The sequence below is a fragment of the Peromyscus leucopus genome, chromosome 1 (genome assembly GCF_004664715.2).
Source record: "Peromyscus leucopus breed LL Stock chromosome 1, UCI_PerLeu_2.1, whole genome shotgun sequence".
Classification (NCBI taxonomy): domain Eukaryota; kingdom Metazoa; phylum Chordata; class Mammalia; order Rodentia; family Cricetidae; genus Peromyscus; species Peromyscus leucopus.
The window spans coordinates 40,993,094-41,011,687 of record NC_051063.1 but is presented as its reverse complement, the minus strand read 5'-3'; the positions used below and the strand labels follow the sequence as shown (position 1 = coordinate 41,011,687).

At 44.6% G+C, this 18,594-nt stretch overlaps 1 protein-coding gene and 1 pseudogene across 2 annotated transcripts in view; one reads left to right on the top strand and one right to left on the bottom strand.

The window, feature by feature from the left end:
• The window catches only part of Cnnm2 (cyclin and CBS domain divalent metal cation transport mediator 2), a 141,526-nt gene continuing 122,932 nt past the window's right edge, over positions 1 to 18,594 (top strand). The window contains exon 1 of one of the 2 annotated variants that reach the window (XM_028874674.2): positions 1 to 1,827. In XM_028874674.2, the coding sequence (XP_028730507.1) occupies positions 207 to 1,827 (1,621 nt within the window). In that variant the 5' untranslated portion in view covers positions 1 to 206. The remainder of the gene's footprint in view (positions 1,828 to 18,594) is intronic. The other variant, XM_028874673.2, reaches the window with a different exon arrangement.
• On the bottom strand, positions 12,307 to 12,451 carry LOC114696761 (annotated as a pseudogene).

The following is an 18,594-nucleotide window of genomic DNA, read 5'->3' as shown; positions in this document are numbered from 1 at the left end:
GGAGCGGCTAGCGCTCCCCTCCCTCCCCTCCCTCCTCCCGCGAGCTAGGGGTTCCTCAGCTGGCTCAGTCCGAGTCAGTGTCATTCAAAGAGGCGGACTGCCGAGTGCTGGGCGCGGGCGCGCGGTTGCAGTCCTGCTCGGGCGCCGGTGCCTGCGCTCGCGCCGCCGGGTGGGAAGGATGAAGCCTCAGCTGGAGCAGCCACCCTATGATTGGCTGTGGCGCTTGTGAACCCGAAGTAAAGATGGCGGGCGGGCAGGCAGCCGCCGCACTGCCCACTTGGAAGATGGCGGCTCGCCGCAGTCTCAGTGCCCGCGGTCGGGGGGTCCTGCAGGCAGCTGCGGGCCGGCTGCTGCCGCTGCTACTGCTGAGCTGCTGCTGCGGCGCGGGCGGCTGCACAGCGGCCGGCGAGAACGAGGAGACCGTGATCATCGGGCTGCGGCTGGAGGACACGAACGACGTGTCGTTCATGGAAGGGGGTGCGCTGCGGGTGAGCGAGCGGACCCGGGTCAAGCTGCGGGTGTACGGGCAGAACATCAACAACGAGACATGGTCCCGCATCGCCTTCACTGAGCACGAGCGGCGCCGGCACACACCCGGCGAGCGCGGGCTGGGGGGCCCCGCGCCTCCGGAGCCGGACAGCGGCCCCCAGCGCTGCGGCATCCGCACCTCAGACATCATCATCTTGCCCCACATCATTCTCAATCGCCGCACATCGGGCATCATCGAGATCGAGATCAAACCGCTGCGCAAGATGGAGAAGAGCAAGTCTTATTACCTGTGCACGTCTCTCTCCACGCCCGCACTGGGCGCCGGCGGCTCCGGGTCCCCGAGTGGCGCCGTCGGGGGCAAGGGTGGCGCGGGGGTGGCGGGACTCCCGCCTCCTCCTTGGGCCGAGACCACCTGGATCTACCACGACGGTGAGGACACCAAGATGATCGTGGGCGAGGAGAAGAAGTTCCTGCTGCCCTTCTGGCTGCAAGTGATCTTCATCTCGCTGCTTCTGTGCCTGTCAGGCATGTTCAGCGGCCTCAACCTGGGGCTCATGGCTCTGGACCCGATGGAGCTGCGCATCGTGCAAAACTGCGGCACCGAGAAAGAGAAGAATTACGCCAAGCGCATCGAGCCGGTGCGCAGGCAGGGCAACTACCTGCTGTGCTCGCTGCTGCTGGGCAACGTGCTGGTCAACACCACGCTCACCATCCTGCTCGACGACATTGCGGGCTCAGGCCTTGTGGCGGTGGTGGTCTCCACCATTGGCATCGTCATCTTCGGGGAAATAGTGCCCCAAGCCATCTGCTCCCGGCACGGCCTGGCAGTAGGGGCCAACACCATCTTCCTCACCAAGTTTTTCATGATGATGACCTTCCCTGCTTCTTACCCGGTTAGCAAACTGCTGGACTGCGTCCTGGGCCAGGAGATAGGCACTGTCTATAACCGGGAAAAACTGCTGGAGATGCTCCGGGTCACTGACCCCTATAACGACCTCGTTAAGGAGGAGCTGAACATCATCCAAGGGGCGCTGGAGCTCCGCACCAAGACTGTAGAGGACGTGATGACTCCCCTCCGGGACTGCTTCATGATCACCGGCGAGGCTATCTTGGACTTCAACACCATGTCCGAAATCATGGAGAGTGGCTACACTCGAATCCCAGTGTTCGAAGGAGAGCGTTCCAACATCGTGGACCTGCTCTTTGTCAAAGACTTGGCCTTCGTGGATCCAGATGACTGTACTCCCTTGAAAACCATCACCAAATTTTACAACCACCCCTTGCACTTTGTTTTCAATGACACCAAGTTGGACGCTATGCTGGAAGAATTTAAGAAAGGTGGGAATTTTTGCTCTTTTTTTAATTGGCTTTTCTCTTTCTGTCTCCATCCTCCTCCCTCCTTGAGTTCTCTACCTCCAGACCAACCCCCCAAGGAGAGTTGACCGGAATTTCTCCCTCTCTTAATTGCAGAGTTGAAAGGGCGGCATGGACTTGGGGACGGATTGAACTAGTAAGCGCGTCCAGGTTTAAAAGCCCCAGACTGTCGTTACTTTTCCCACAGCGTCAAAAAATAGGCTTTGTAATTTCAGTGCATGAAACTTGACCCCTTAGGGCCTCTCTTGAGGGATCTGCTTCATTCATTGTCTGGGTTCCGAATGGGTAGGTGAAAGTACAGGCCGGCTCCCGAGATGGCTACATCTGATACAGACATAGGGAAGACACTTAAGCAGCCTTAAAAGCCCGAGTGTAATCCTTTTCCTCTTCCTTAGACGTCCACGCTGACATCTCAAAGATTGCAAGTGTATCTTCGGTGGATTTTGTTCTTGGCTATCTGGCATCCTGCAGGGGAGACTGGGGTCTTTGAGGGTGGAGCAAGGGTAAAGAAAGTACCGTGTTTTTTTTTTTTTTTTTTTTTTTTAAACCCACTTTATTTGGGTGTGACTTCTCTAGCTGGAAAAGGGGAGGGGGTTGTTTTGTTTAAAGCAAACTTAGTTATTAACATGTAACTTGGAAAGACTAGCCGTAAGTTAACTTTTAATGCGCCTGTACCTGTCCTACTTTTTTCACTTCCTAAAGCAAGTGTGGTTTTGTAGAAAGCTTGAACCTGGCACAGTGATGTGAATACTGTTGTCAATGATGATTTGATTTTTCTTCAGTTTAAAAAATGTTCTTTTAATCTCAATCCCTGGATACATTAACGTGAAGTACATTTCCAAGTCAACTCTCCGGGTTCTAGGGTATTAACGGGGAAGAGGCCCAGGGTCTGGTGTTTGAGCGCTCATAGCACATCATTTCTTGTCTTGTAGTATTGTTTGTCTTGTTTTGTCCTAAATAGGTGAATAGCAGCTGGTACTGTTATTACTGAGACTTTGAAAGTTTCCAGTAAGAAGCTAGTGTTGTTAAAACCAAGGGATGCTGAGTTTCCTCATTGGTGCTTGGCATGCACCGGCATTGCAATGTGTGTGCAACCTTGCATGACCCGAAAACTAAATTCTCATTCTTCACATGGAATTTCAATCACTAATGGGGTCGCTCCCCTGACAAAAGCCATGTGTACCTGGTGACAGCTCACTGGGTGAGGTCATTTGCACATACAGTGTGTGTGCTTGTCCTCACTCCCTTTTCTTGGATGAATGGTGTCCTCTCTGGAACAAGACCACAATGCAGTAATTTTCATATAAAAAAAATAGAGCAGAATGTGCTTCGGGGCTTAGTAATTTGCATTTAAAAGCAGGAGGAGAAAAAGAAAATGTCCAGTATCTCTAGCTACAGAGCTTTTGGGTATCCATTCACTGCCAAGCTGTTTGTTAGAGCCCTGAGCTAGTGTCTTCCTCCACTCGGCAGCACAGGAAGATGTCTTAAATGCTTTAGGATGCCCCTGAATTCCCAGTGCTGGTACAATTTCTGTCCTTTTGTTGTTGTTGTTTAAAGTTTTTACAAATTACCTTATAGATTTGTAATACCAGACTGAGTCGGGCGTGATGATGTTGTGTACCTGTGGTTCCAGCTACATGGGAGGTTGAGGCTGAGGCTGAGGCAGGAGGATTGCTTGAGACTAGAGTTCCACATAGGCCTAGTTCTTTAGAACAGAGCCAAACCCCAACCCGACAACCTCTGGGTTGTACACCCTGCTAGGGGCTTTCTTCACTTCTGTATCTTTTTTCTTTTAGAACGGGTTGTTTACTTCCTACTCCTACTCAGAGTTTAAAAAAAATTATATTATTTTGAAGTTTGTTATTGGTTGGTTGTGCTTGAACCACTTTTCTGTGGCTGATTTAATTTTTTAATTTTAATTTTAGGAGGAGTTGTTTTCCCTCAGAATCACCTCTTATTGGTACCCCTCTCTTCAGGGTCTGGCCGAGACCTTCCTATGTAACTGACCTTTTGGAACTCATGACCCTCCTGAGTCAGTCCCCAACTGTTGGGGTCCCAGGTGCTCACCACACAGCCTGGCTCTCAGTTCCTTTTGAAATGTGTTCTTCAAATGACAAAATGTTCTAGAATATTAACACCTATGACTTCACTTTAGTTCTTATCCAAGGAGATGTGCAGTGTTTGGTTAAGAAGTAGAGCAAATGCTGGGAGGTGGTGGCGCACACCTGTAATCCCAGCACTCGGGAGGCAGAGGCAGGCAGATATCTGTGAGTTTGAGGCCAGCCTGGTCTACAGAGTGAGTTCCAGGAAAGGCGCAAAGCTACACAGAGAAACCCTGTCTCGAAAAACCAAAAAAAAAAAAAAAAAAAAAAAAAGGGAGAGCAAAAGGAAGAGACGTTCAGTCTAGTAACTGATTCTGAAAAGCAAAGACAGTTGGTGGCAAATTGGAGATTTAAGCCATATTTTTAAAAGGACAGAATGGCTGTTTGCTACTTAAACAATTCCCTTTGATTTTTTTTTTTTTTTTGGTTTTTCAAGACAGGGTTTCTCTGTGTAGCTTTGCGCCTTTTCTGGAACTCACTTGGTAGTCCAGGCTGGCCTCGAACTCACAGAGATCCGCCTGCCTCTGCCTCCCGAGTGCTGGGATTAAAGGCGTGCGCCACCACTGCCCGGCAATTCCCTTTGATTTTTAAAAAATGAATTTGGTCAATAACTTTACAATCACTTACATTAGTTCTGTTTTTTTTTTAATTAAAATTATTTATTTAATTTTATGTGCTTGTGTATGTGCCTGCGTGTGCGCATGTGTGTACATGCACCAAATGCTTGCAGAGGTCAGAGCTGTCAGACGCCCTAGAACTGGAGCTGTCAGGCTGTGAACCAGCTGCCATGTGGGTGCTGGGCACCAGATGCAGGTCCTCTGCTGCCATGTGGGTGCTGGGCATCAGATGCAGGTCCTCTGCTGCCATGTGGGTGCTGGGCATCAGATGCAGGTCCTCTGCTGCCATGTGGGTGCTGGGCATCAGATGCAGGTCCTCTGCTGCCATGTGGGTGCTGGGCACCAGATGCAGGTCCTCTGCTGCCATGTGGGTGCTGGGCATCAGATGCAGGTCCTCTGCTGCCATGTGGGTGCTGGGCACAGATGCAGGTCCTCTGCTGCCATGTGGGTGCTGGGCACCAGATGCAGGTCCTCTGCTGCCATGTGGGTGCTGGGCACCAGATGCAGGTCCTCTGCTGCCATGTGGGTGCTGGGCACCAGATGCAGGTCCTCTGCTGCCATGTGGGTGCTGGGCATCAGATGCAGGTCCTCTGCTGCATGTCAATCAGATGCAAGTCTTGCTGCAGTTGCTGGGCAACTGAGCCACTCTTCAGCCCCTGTTTTTTTCTTTTAGAAAAAAGTTATGAAACCACATTCAACTCTCAAGCTCTCAAAAAAAAAAAGAAAGAAAGAAAGAAAGAAAGAAAGGAAGAAAGAAAGAAAGAAAAAGAAAAAAAACCCCACAGAAATTGAAACAAGGACATTTATATTTTGATAGCAATATATTTTGACAAATTAAAAAATATTTTGTATTGGTTTTACCAATTCATAACACTCTTTATACTGGAATAATATAAACATTTACATACTATAAATGATGCTATATTTGGCATACTAACAGAAAGTTGTAATTAAATTTACAGGTACTTTTAAAAGCAGGTATTAATATATTGCTCAGGTATTAGTTCTTTTTAATGTATGAGAAGTAGTTCACCTGATTTTCTAATTCACATGTAACTGTTTTTCTAATGTATTGGGGATTGAACTCATGGCCTCCGTGGTAGGCAAGCCTTTACCAGTGGGCTTGCCTCATCTCTGAGAAATAATTTAAAAATTTTTAAAGTTTATTTATTTGTGTGTGTGTGTGTGTGTGTGTGTGTGTGTGTGTGTGTGTGTGTGGTAGATCAGAGGACAACTTGTGGGAGTTGGTTCTTGTTGGGGAATATTATTTTAAGATGTGTTGCTTTTGTTGCATTTGTTTAACTCTGTGAAGCTGTGTTACTTTGCCTGTTTAAAACACCTGGTGATCTAATAAAGATCTGAACAGCCAATAGCAAGTCAGGAGAAAGGATAGGCAGGGCTGGCAGGCAGAGAGAAGAAATAGAAGGAGAAGGAAAGAAGGAGCAAAAGGAGGAGGATGTAAGAGGCCAGCCACCCAGCTACGCAGCCAGCAACAGAGTAAGAAAGATAGATATACAGAAATAGAAAAAGGTAAAGCCTAGAGGTAAAAGGTAGAGGAATAATTTAAAGTTAAGAAAAGTTGCCAAGAAACAAACCAAGCTAAGGCCAGGCATTTATATTAAGAATAAGCCTCCATGTGTGATTTATTTGGAAGCTGGGTGGTGGGTCTCCAAAAGAACAAAAACTGCCAATAACATTTTGGCGCCCCACCTGGGGTGCCAATTGTTGTCCTTTTTAAAAACTGTTGCTGCCTTGTAAGCCATGGCTGTCCTAATCAGCAGCTGCAGCTCCGCCACTACCAGCAGCAGTTAGGCCGCAAAGGCCACAGTCTGAGGGGAGTCTGTCCCCTCAGGCACCGACTCTTTCAAAGCTACCAAGGGAATTTATCTAAATCTCTGTCCCTCTAAAGAACTCAAGATTCAAAGGTTGCTGTAGAATTCAACCCAGAGAGGCAGAACAGCAAGTTGCTCACCTCCTCTCTTTGCTCGAGTCTCAAAAAGCCCTGGTCCTTCTCACTCCCACTTAAAAGCCCTTCTCCCCCGGTTCCTCCCTACCACTTCCTGTCAGCTAGTTGCTGACTCAGGCTCCTGACTGCAGGTGAATTTTATTAATCAAACAAAGGTAACACATCTCACATCATTAAACTAATGTTCCAGAGCATAAACAAAAGTAACACACCTTAAAATAATATTCTACAACAGGTTCTCTCCTTTCATCCCAGAGATCAAACCCAGGGGTCAGGCTTGGCAGCAAGCACCTCACCAGCTCCTGCTATCATTTGTGATGAATAACGCATGGTGTATGGGACGCTTTGAAAACTTCCTTCCTCTTCCTCTCCCTTTTTATCTCCATTTCTAAAAAACAGAAAGAGCACAAAACAAAACACTCCACAATCTCCCTGTAAACCCAAACTGGTTAGATCATTCACCCAAATCTCATTGGAAATTCCCTGCATAATTGAGCTGGTCTCTGTTGAAGCTTTTCTTGTCGATGTTGATAATCAGTCTGGTTTAGTCCTCACCAAGGTGGTGGGAATAAAAGGTTTGGGAATTGGAAAGAGATGCTTCCTTTATGTAACCATCTTGAGTGTCTCCTTTCTAGTGGCCAGGACTTTCTTTTTCTTTCTTTCTTTTTTTTTTTTTTCCTCGAGACAGGGTTTCTCTGTAATTTTGCACCTTTCCTGGATCTCGCTCTGTAGCTTAGGCTGGCCTCGAACTCACAAAGATCTGCCTGCCTCTGCCTCCCTAGTGCTGGGGTTAAAGGCGTGTGCCACCACCACCGCCCCTGCTGTGGCCAGGACTTTTAAACTCTGTAGGTAACATGTAGTTTTGCTTGAGAGTGGAAGGTAGTAATGGTACTAATGTTATAATTTGATCATCGTGGTGGTGATAAAGATGGTTTTGTGCCATTACTGTCTGCCAGGCACAGGGCCGAAGGCTTCTGTGGAGAACCCTGTTGAAATCTCATGTCTGAATGCAGTGTTATTGCTCTGTTACCAATGACCACAATTGAGGCTTGGATTGAATGATTTGTTCGAGGTCACATAGTAATTCACTGATTTGGGGCTTTAACTTATGTCTGTGTGACATCAGAATTAGCTGTTTTTGTTTTTTGTTTGCTTGTTTATTCCATGTGCTGAGCTACACCTCTAGCTCCAGAACTCATTCTCTTAATCATGCTCTTATACTAGTTCCAAATACTGATGTTTCCATTATTTTAAATTTATTTTTATTTTATGTATGAGTATGTATGGGCACTATGCTTATACCTGGTGCCTGTGGAAGTCAGAAGAGGGCATCAGATACCCTGGAAATGGAGTTAAGGATGGTTGTGAACCACCGAGTGGGTGCTGGGAACTGAACCTGGATCGTCTACAAGAGCAGCAAGTGCCCCTAAGCACTGAACTATCTCTTCAGCTCCAGTATTTCTGTTTCCATGAGTGTGAGATTGATTTGGGCTTTTATCAAAACATTGCCTCAGAGCTTTTTGGGCAATAGACTTCTACATATGTTTATATGAAATGTGTTTTTGTTGCTTTTAGAGCCAATGCTTTGGTGATAGTGGGTAGAGAGAGGTTGGTGCCCTCTTTTTAAATATTGTAACATGCCCAAGCTTTTGCTTGTATGACCCTAATACCAAGAAATTGTTTTTTGAGAGAGTTACACACCCAGCACCGAGATTGCTTTGTGGCTGTTTTGCAGTAACATTGTACTGCTCTAGTGTGCTGTTTTACAACTGCTTTCTTTTTATTGTTTTGTGTATATGAGTGTTTTTTTTTTCCCCCTGAGACAGGGTTTCTCTGTGTAGTTTTGGCGCCTTTCCTGTATATGAGTGTTTTGTCTGCATGTAGGTCTGTGCACCACATGCATGTCTCATGAGCCACCAGGTGGGTGCTGGGATCTAACCTGGGTCCTTCAAAACAACAAGTGCTCTTAACCATGGAGCCAACCCTCCACCCCTACAACTGTTTTCTAATGGTTAAGTTCTATAACAGCGTTTCACCTGCTTCCTTCCCTTTGAGTCACGTAATAATTTTTCAACCCCAGTTTTCTGTTTCGGCCTTGATTTTCTCTTCATTTTTTTGTAGCTGCCATATTAATACTTGTTTGCTAATGGCCATCCTTTTCAAGCCCGCTCCTCACAGCTCCACAGGTCATTAGTTTTGTAGGTGCTGATAAATCCAAATAAAAAAAGAAGCTCAGAAAGTCACAACAGAAGATGATGAGAACTCAAGGAAACTGTCTAAAGCAAAACAATGTAGTGGGAAGAAAGACTCAACAAAAAGCTCTTGTTTGTGTACAGAAAGCATGTCAGGCCCCTCCTTTTCCTGTTATCACCTTCTTATCAAAAGATTGTGGACTCTAGCCACCCAGTTGTCTATACCGAGGTGATCTGAAGAATTAGTAACCAGTTATTGTTTTTTTTTTCCTTTCTTTCCCCCTCTTTTGTAACAGTTACATTCCAGTATTGCAGGACTTATGGTTTATAGCTGCTTAGGACTGACTTGGTGGGGTTCTCATCTGCCTGTGACTTAGTTAGAAACAGGTAAACATCCAGTGTTCTTCAGAGCAAGGATGCATGTGTAATCTCCATTTAAAACACTGGTATGGACTGTGGAGGTAGCTCAGTTGATACAGTGCTCATCTGGCACGTCCACAACCCTGGTTTCAATCCCAGCACCACATCAATTGGGCATGGTGGCATGTATTTGTCATCTTAGCACTTGGGAGGTGGAGGCAGAAGGGTCGGGAGTTCAAGGTCATCCTTAGTTAAGTAGTAAGTTTGAGCCCAGTCTGGGGTATGTGGGACTCTATCTCAAAACAAAAAACAAAGAAAACCCATTAGGTACATAATTCTCTGTTTCTGTAACTCAGTAAGTCTTTCCCTATGACTTGTCAAGGGCTTAATATGGAAATATTTTTTCCCCTCACCAAATTTGATGTTCTACTTGTCTAGAATGTCGGAGATTGTTTTTAAAAAGGTGTGGATGGCATCAAAGGGAGTGGATCTGTATATTTCTACCATCTAATTTTTTTGTGTGCAGTACCATACATTAAGCTGTTGTAATTTTGCATGCTTTTCTAATGTCATTGAGAAGTCAAAGAGTTTAGAATCGGAGTGAGAAGATGTGCAGCCTGAAGATTTTCACCAGGTGACAAGACTCATTTGGGTCACTGATAAGACCCTAGGTGTCACTCAGAGACTTCATGACTATAGGCTCTGGTGAATGGGCTGTGGAATCCACTATTGTTAAGATACCCTGAGGATGTTCATAGGGCAAGGCCTCTGTAACCCCTGGAAAGGAGGGATGTGTTTGGGGCCACGCCCTACTACCTTGGCACATCCACTGGACCAGAACTCATGCCTCTGACTTCTAGACTGGCATTCTTTCCATACTAAGGGACCAACCCTCCCTTCCCCAATTTAGAGTTAAAGGTTAGCCACATCACTGAGAAATGGAGTTTTCAGGTTTGCCTTGGTTTTTATCTTGCGACTTTGATGTCAGTATTTTAGATCTCTCGCCCTCAAACAATCGTCACCTGGCATTTTGTTACGTAGATAATAGGTCTGATTGTATAATCGGATTTTATGTTGTGTTTTACTTTAGCTTAGTTGATAATTGAGATTTTATTATGATCAGAGTGGGAGTGTATTTGGGGACGTGGGTATTGCTTTGTAGATTGCTCAAAGCCTTTGGTTGTTAAACACAAGTACACCTTTTGATTTAGTGACGTATTTTCTCATTTCTCATGAGCTGGTTTTCTTTTTAGAGTGGTGTAGGTTGGTTTGGGTCTGCGGGGTAGCGGTTCCTTGACTCTTTTCATTTCTACCCACTGACATTTCTGTTGAGGTGTCCCACAGTGGCAGAGCATGTTCCTGAGTGCACTGAAGCTTGCTCCTCTTTGTGATTATTGTATGCACTTTACTTCACCCCCTGCCTCCTTTTTTTGAGACAGGATTTCTCTGTGTAGAGCTGGCTTTCCTGGAACTCTTTCCACAGACCGGGGTGGCCTCGAACTCACAGAGATCCGCCTGCCTCTGCCTCCTGAGTACTGGGATTAAAGGTGTGAGCCACCGCTGCTGACTTCCTTTGAATTTTTGAAATGCACAATATAAGCCAAATTCTGATAGAAATCATCCTTGATTTTGGAAGCTTTTTGTGTAAATAGTGCCTAGAGTTCGACTGGGTACAGCCTGGGTAAATCAGGCAAGGACCTTGTCAGGCCTTTTTTCTTGGGTTTTGTGGGGTTTCCATATAGTGCTGGCCCCTCCCCGCAAAGGGTCTCAGAGTCATTCAGGTCCTGAAACATTCCATACTCTTGTGAGGGCCAGTTAATTTTAATGGTTAGGAAATTTAGGTACAATTAAAATAGCATTAACCAAGAAACCCCACAGAACACTCTGAGGTAACACTGTATTTTATGTTTTTATTTGCTGTTGAATTGTTTTAAAAATTTTTTAAATTTATTTTTATGTTCATTAGTGTTTTGCCTGCATATATGTCTGTATGAGGGTGTCAGATCCCCTGGAACTGGAATTACAGACAAGCGTGAGCTGCCATGTTGGTCCTGGGAATTGAAACTGGGTCCTCTGGAAGGGCAGCCAGTGAGTACTCTTAACTGCTGAGCTATCGCTTCATCCCTGAATTATTTAAAATTTTTAAGAACAATTAGATGTTTACTATGGTTTTGAATAAAGTAGCATCAATATTAAAAAAAAGTAAATATGTAATAAAACAATGTAAAATATGATTTTTATATTGTTATATTATTGGTAGTGAACTTTAATTCTATTAAGACTTGTTTGGCATAGAAAGAATATTTATCAAACTTAAATACATAGAAATTGAGATTGTCTACCATTGAATTAAATAGATGGAATACTGCCAGTTACTTATTTTTGCTCTTCTTGAGATGGTGTCTGACTATGCAACCCAGGCTGACCTTGAACTTGAAATTCCACTGCCCTAGCTGCCTAAGTTCTGGGATTATAGATGTGCACCACCATGTCCAGCTGCACACAATTTAGTGTAGTATTTGTTTTCAGTCCCCTTTGCTCAGAACACTCAAACAGGAACCCCCAAATGCTGTGAGCTTTGAAGGAGAGCCAGCAAGAAGTTCTTTGGTTTGACATCACGTGGATTGACAATTCTAGAACATCTACACTGAAGGAAATTTGGGGTGGCTGGCTTGGGAACAGGGAGGTGGGAGGCTAACAGCAAGTGACCTTTGTGGAATATATGCTGTTAGGCCAGATCAGGTGGAAATGGCAATGGTGGGGTCAACCACTTCTCCTGTTTTGATTTTATTTACTTATCTGTTTTCAGACTTGATGTGAGATTTCTTAGTAAACATGACTGATGGGGTGTGGGACTCCACAGTGCAAGCCGTCAGGGGTACAGAGTCTGCCCCTTGTCCAGGGCCACAGCTGGGGCTGTACTTGGCCCTGTGGGAGCTGCCTCTCAGCTCCCTTGTCTTCAAATTCATCTGTATTCAGTGGTGAGGCCCTACTTCTCTGAGATGTGGATCTTCTGGTGGCCAGGGACCTTGCACTTGACTTTACACAGAACCTCAATCACATGTCCCTCACTCTACAGCTTGGCGCAGATGGACCTGATGACCTGGTCAAGTCACATGCCCTGGGGCTTTCCAGTGGCACCCACATACCTGTCTGGAGTCTAGGTTGGGCAGAGCATTGAGGTCAGATACATGCACATCCAGCAGAAAACGCTCCAGGGCTCCTTGGGGCACCTGTGCAAGCAACAGGATGCGTGTTCCACCAAGGAGGCTGCAGTCTGTAGCTGTTGCACACCGTCCCATGCCCCCCATGTGAGGAAAGAAACCCCGTTGTTGGCTTAACTGCCTGTAGCCTTCCCCTGCTTCGCATCAGTGCTTCCACTGAGCACAAATACTGTACCGACTGGGCTCTTCATCTCTCACACTTGGTGTCTTCATACTGATGGGCTGGCTGTCAGACCTGGCCAGGGTGATTCTTTTTGACTTCACATGCTGCAGGAAGGATGTGGCTGGTTAACATAGTTAAGAAAAGTAGGCTTCCTTGGATCTGCTTTGGATAGTAACTTACCTCTTTGATCCTAGTAGAAAATGGAGATGGTCTCTAACTCATATAACATACAGTAAGAACTAATGTGAGCCAGGCAGGGTGGTGCACACCTGTAACCCTAGTGCTTGGGAGGCTGAGGCAGGAGGATGGTGATTTTTAAAGCCAACTTGGGAAACACAGCAAGACCTTGTCTCAGAAAAAGAAAAAAAAAAAGTGAAAATAAATACAAACATGTTCCTAACAGAACTTGGAAGTTAATGCCTAGTTAGTTATTTTTATATTCTAACAGTACTTTATTGATAATTGCATATAGTGGCAAGAACAGATTAAGGCCATACTACTGTAACAAAATTCTAGATACTGGGTACTTTGTACATAAGAGGAACATGTTTTCCCCAGTCTAGAGGCTGGGAAGTTCAAGATCGGGGATTTGGTGTCTAGTAAAGGCTTTCTTACCTTGTCCTCGTATGACAGAAAGGGACAGATCAAAAAGAGCCTTAGGCCGGTTCCCTCCAGCCTGGCGATAAGGGCCTGAGTCATTTTTGAGGCCACCCTCATGACCTGGCCTGCCCTGAGGGCCCCAGCTCTTAGTACCCCCATGGTGGGGATTAAGTTTCAACATGAATTTTTCATGGACCAGTTCACAGTAGCAGTTCTCAGTCCGGACTGGAGATTGACAGTCAGGGGCCTATCATGGTTGTAAATGTTAGAATCTTATAAGAGACTGACTGGTGTAGCACCCCCCCCCCCATTCTCTTCTATGGAACAGCTTTTCTTTATTTGTTATCATTATTGGTATGTGTATATGTGTGCCCTGGTGCAGATGTGGCAGTCAGAAAAGCTGGTCTTCTTCCACCACGTGGGGACTGGGAATTGAACTGGGATCGCTTGGTGGCAAGCCCCTCCATCCACTGGCTGTCTCACCAGCCCTCTTCAGTGTGGTTGAATTCTGGGCCCGCCCTTTGCCGGCTCTTTGCTGACTTGACAACCTGATTACAATTGATTACATGTTCTAATTTCTCTAAAGTACAAGTCCGAGGATGACAAGATCACTTTGTAACTATAGGCGACAGGAAGGGACAACAAGAATGAAAACGTCTACAGCAAGTTTCCATGGATTTTGAAAGCCCTTGAATGTCCCAGGATTGAATACAAAAGGAAATTCTCAGATTACTCTGATAAAATGGTTTCAGTGTTGATTATATCAGAAGTGTAAAAACAGTGATGTTAATGTAGCAAGTTTTGTGTCACTTGGAGCAGTGTAGTTGTGACACTTTTGAGAGGCATTCATGACTCCTAAAACTGTCCTTTGGGTTGGCAGTTTCCTGAAATCTTTATTCAGCAATTCAAGGAAAGAAAAGCGTCGTGTTGGCCTTCATATTTGTGTGTGTCGTAACCTTACCTATGAATGGTGAAATAACACATGACGATAGGGCATGGAGGAGAACGGTAAGGGAGTTAGAGATGTCAGTTAATTACAATCATTTAATGATAATTTTGAAGGCTGTTTGGGAAATGTAGGGTGATTATTTGTAAGGATTATAGACTTGTAAAAATACGCACATGCCTAGACTAGACGGGAATGTGAAAAAAGTACAAGTAGTTGGTGGGTATGGGTGGGGTGACCACAGCTGACCTTTGCAGAAATCTACTTGTACAATGATACACTTGGAAAAAATTCAGATCTGCTAAGAACATTATGTGTCCTGATCTTGGAAAAACTCACCTTTGCTCATGCTAGGGAACTCAATATTACTTCATTTCCCCTGGGAGGATTTTATTGCTGACACAAATAGTTTGTTTTTTTGTTTTTTTTTTTTTACAAATTTTTACAAATTTTAAAAATAGGGATGCAATTTAGCCCTTTAAAGCACATGGGCTGGGAATTTAGTGTATTCTCAAGGTTGTACAACCATGACTACTGTAATGGCTTTCATACCCCCCCCAAGAGCCCCTCCACCTGGAAGCAGTCACTCCCCACTTCCTGCTCCCACAGTCTCTGCTCCCTCTATCTGTTTTCTGCCTATCTCTGGGTGATCCTCTTCTGGACATTACATCTGGATGAAATGCAGCCTCAGGGCCGGCTCCTTTTCTCAGCAGAACTGTATTTATGGTTCATTCACAATACAGAGTGAATCAGCACCTCACTCTTTTTGATGGCCAAATATCTCATCTCAAGGATTTTGTTTTGTTTTATTTTTTGAAACAGGGTTTCTCTGTGCAGTCTTGGCTGTCCTGGAACTCCACTCTGTAGACCAGGCTGGCCTTGAACTCACAGAGATCCGCCTGCTTCTGCCTTCTGAGGGTTGAGATTAAAGACATGGGTCACCATGGCTCAGTTCATCTCAAGGATTTTAACACATCTTGTTCATGCATTTACCTGTGGATAGACATCTGTGTTATTTGCATTTTTTGCCTTTTGAATAATGTTGCTGTGAATGTTGGTGCACAGGTTTTTATGTGGAAATAGGTTTTCAGTTCTCTTAGGTAACTATGTAGGAGTCACATGGTTACTCAGTTGTTAACTTTCTGAGAAATTTCTAAGTTCTTTTCCAAAGTGACTGTCCCATTTTATATTCTTACCAGCCGTGTATGAGGTTCCAGTCTCTTCATACACACACACACACACTCACACTCACACTCACACACCCTTTATAGACATGCTAGACAATGTGAAGTGATATTTCCTGTGACTTTGATTTGCATTTTTGCAGTTGTAAAGATGTTGAACATCTCTTCTTGTGTTTACGGCCACTGCTATATCTTTGGGGGATGTTTGTTTAGTTCCTTTGCCCATTTCTTTATTTATATATTTAAATTGTATGATAATGTATGTGTACATCTGTGTGTTGGTGTGTATATGTGAATGCAGGTGCTCACAGGGGTCAGTATCAGATCCCTTAGAGCTGCAATAACTGGTATTATGATCTGTTTGACATGGGTGCTGGGAACTGAGCTCCAGCCCTCTGCAAGAGCAGTGTGTACTCTTAACTGCTGAAACATCTCCTTTTGAAATTTAAGAGCTCTTTTTATATGTGGAATGCTAGTCAGTTATCAGATATATGATGTGTAAATATAATCCCATTCTGTGAGTTGTCTTTTGGCTTTGAAAAGGGAATGTCTTTAAAGTTAGTAAAGCCAATTTGTCATTTTTCTTTGGTCATGTCTAAAGCACAATTGCCAGGTCCACAGTCATGAAGATTTATGCCGATGTCTTCGTCTTTGAGTTTTACAGTTTTAGTTCTTACACTCAGGTCTTTAATCCATTCGGAGCTAATGTACACAGCATTAGGTAGGGTCCAGTGTCATTCTCTTGAGTGGGACTGCCCGGTTGTCACAGTACATTTGTTGAAGAAGTTCTTCTTTCTCTATTGTGTTGTCTTGACATCTTGTCAAAAGTTAGTGGGCCATAAAAATGAAGACTTATTTCTGAGCCTTACATCCTTCTTGATATTCTTAGGCTGATACCACACTTTCTTGGTTCATGTAGCTTTGTAATGAGTTTTTAAATTGGGAAGTATGCACCTTTCAGTTTTCATGGATCAACTTGTGCATTTCTATAAGCAGTAGGGACTCAGCACATCTTTAGGTCCCTTTGGAGAGTGTTGTAACATTGATAATAGCAAGTCTTCATCCAGGAGTAGGGATGTCTGTCCTCTTGCTCGGTTAGGTCTTTCTTCTCCTACAGTGCATTGTTGGTAGTTTCTGTTTGTTGAGTTTATTCCTAAGTATTTAATTGGTTTTTTATACCACAGTAATGGAATTCCTTTATTAATTTTGTTTTCCAGTTGTTCATAGCTAATGTATAGAGATACAAGTGGTTTTTGTACATTGATCTTATATTCTGCAACCTGTTGAACTTACTAGATAACAAATGGTTCTTAAAATAGAAAAATGTTTTTAAAAACACATGAACTTTTGAAGCCAGCCTGGTCTACAGAGAAAGTTCTAGGATAACCAGGGCTACACAGAGAAACCCTGTCTTGAAAAACAAAGAAAAAAACAAAAAACAAACATATGAACTTCTTGGCCTAGAGCGATGGCTCAGTGGTTAAGAGTATTTGCTGTTCTCACAGAGGATCTGGGTTTGGTTCCTAGCTCCTGTTTGGAGGCTCACAGGCTACTCTACTCTAGTCCTAAGGCATCTGATATTGTTGTCTTCTGGCCTCCTTGGGCACCAGGCATGTATATACGTAGATGCAGGCAAACACTCATACACATAAAATAAAACCTTTCAAGTATTTTTGAAAGCCAGTGGTGGTGCACACCTTTAATCCTAGCACTTGGGAGGCAGAGGCAGGCAGATCTCTCTGAGTTTGAGGCCAGCCTGGGCTACAAAGGGAGTTCCAGGACAACCAGCGCTGTTATACAGAGAGACTTTGTCTTGAAAAACCAAAAAAAAAAAAAAAAAAAAAAAACCAAAAAAAATTTTTTTTTTTTGGAAAAACATCTGTATTCCTTGGGATTATTTTATTGACTTGTTTCATTAGATTATAGTAGGTTTTGTATTTTTCAGTAAAACTTGAGCCGTGGGGGAGCTGGGAATGCGGCATAGGTGATAGGGCAGTTAACATACATGAAATCTTGGCTTAGCTCTCCAACACTGGGTAAAACAGGTGTGGTGGTCATTCCTGTAATTCTTGTTCTCAGAGGTGGAGGATCAGGAGTTCAAACTCATCCTTAGCTTCATAGCAGCTTTGAGGCCAGCCTGGGCTATGGGACTGGCTGGAATTTGGACAGTTTTTATGGTTTTGTAGCAGAGCAGGGATCTATGATGAGTTCAGAAAACAATCCAGCTAATATCGAAATTGTTTGACAGTGCCGCCTTCTTCAGAAGATCACTCCCCAAGGGTTTTCTCTGCAGAGGCTAGAGGAGGCCTGGCTCTTAGTTAGCACCTTTCAGAGTACCACCATCAGTTTCCAGGTCACTAGAAAAGACAGTGGTGGATCTCTGCAGTACTGAGTGGAATCCTGGCCTCATGTACACCAGGCCAGTGTTCTTGGAGCTACATCCCAGCCCCTCTTCCTCCCTCCCTCCCTCCCTTCCTCCTTTCCTTTTAAGTACCTGTGTGTGCAGAGTGGTAATCTGAGAGCATCACTGTTTCCCCTTGCAGCTAAGACAGCTGAGGGCATCTTGTGATCTTTACTGGAGTCTGCAAAGCCTCAGTTTTTCCGTTTGCCCGTCTGATCCTAAAAGCAATGTGCTGACTGGACTCTGAGCTCCCTCCGTAGAGTGGCATTTGGGGTTTAGATAGTCCTGAGACTCAGGCAAGACTCGGGACTGTTAGTGTGGCCTTTATGACGGAAAATTACCAAGACAACACGATGTGCCCCGCCATCTCTTCTAAGGTGTGCTTTCTTTTGTCACCCATGGGTGTCCTTGATTTAAATCTTGTCAAGAATAACATCTCTGTAGAATTGATTCCTGAGCAGAGACCCCAGCTTCCCATTGCCTCTGCGTTGTATACCGTCACCATCGTTATGGCCTTGAAGACTTGGGGTTCTGGGAAACCAGAGAAGTACAGTGAAGCCTCCTGCTCTTTGTATGTATGAAATAAAGGAACTTGGGGCTTGGGTTGCATTTGATTTCAAAACATGTTCTCAGATGAGCATGTTCCAGTTTATTGGAGTTGTTGGTAGCCTGCGGGAATCCAGTTTTTTGATGATAGCGCCGATGAAATGGAAGGTGGGTGGATGGGTTCAGCTCTAGCTGGATGTGTACTTTAAGTACAAAGCTGCAGTCCTGAGGGGCCAGGTGAGATTCTGGGAACTGGGGCTTCCGTGGGTCTGTGGTAATGGCCACTGCAAACCCAATCAAGATGGTCCAAAAGAGACAGAAGAATAAAAGCTGGAACCCTGGACTTGAAGGGTACTTAGAAGTTTCTAGACTGTCTTATGCTGATTACTAAAATAATAGGACTTTTTAACTTTGGTAAGGATCAGGTATT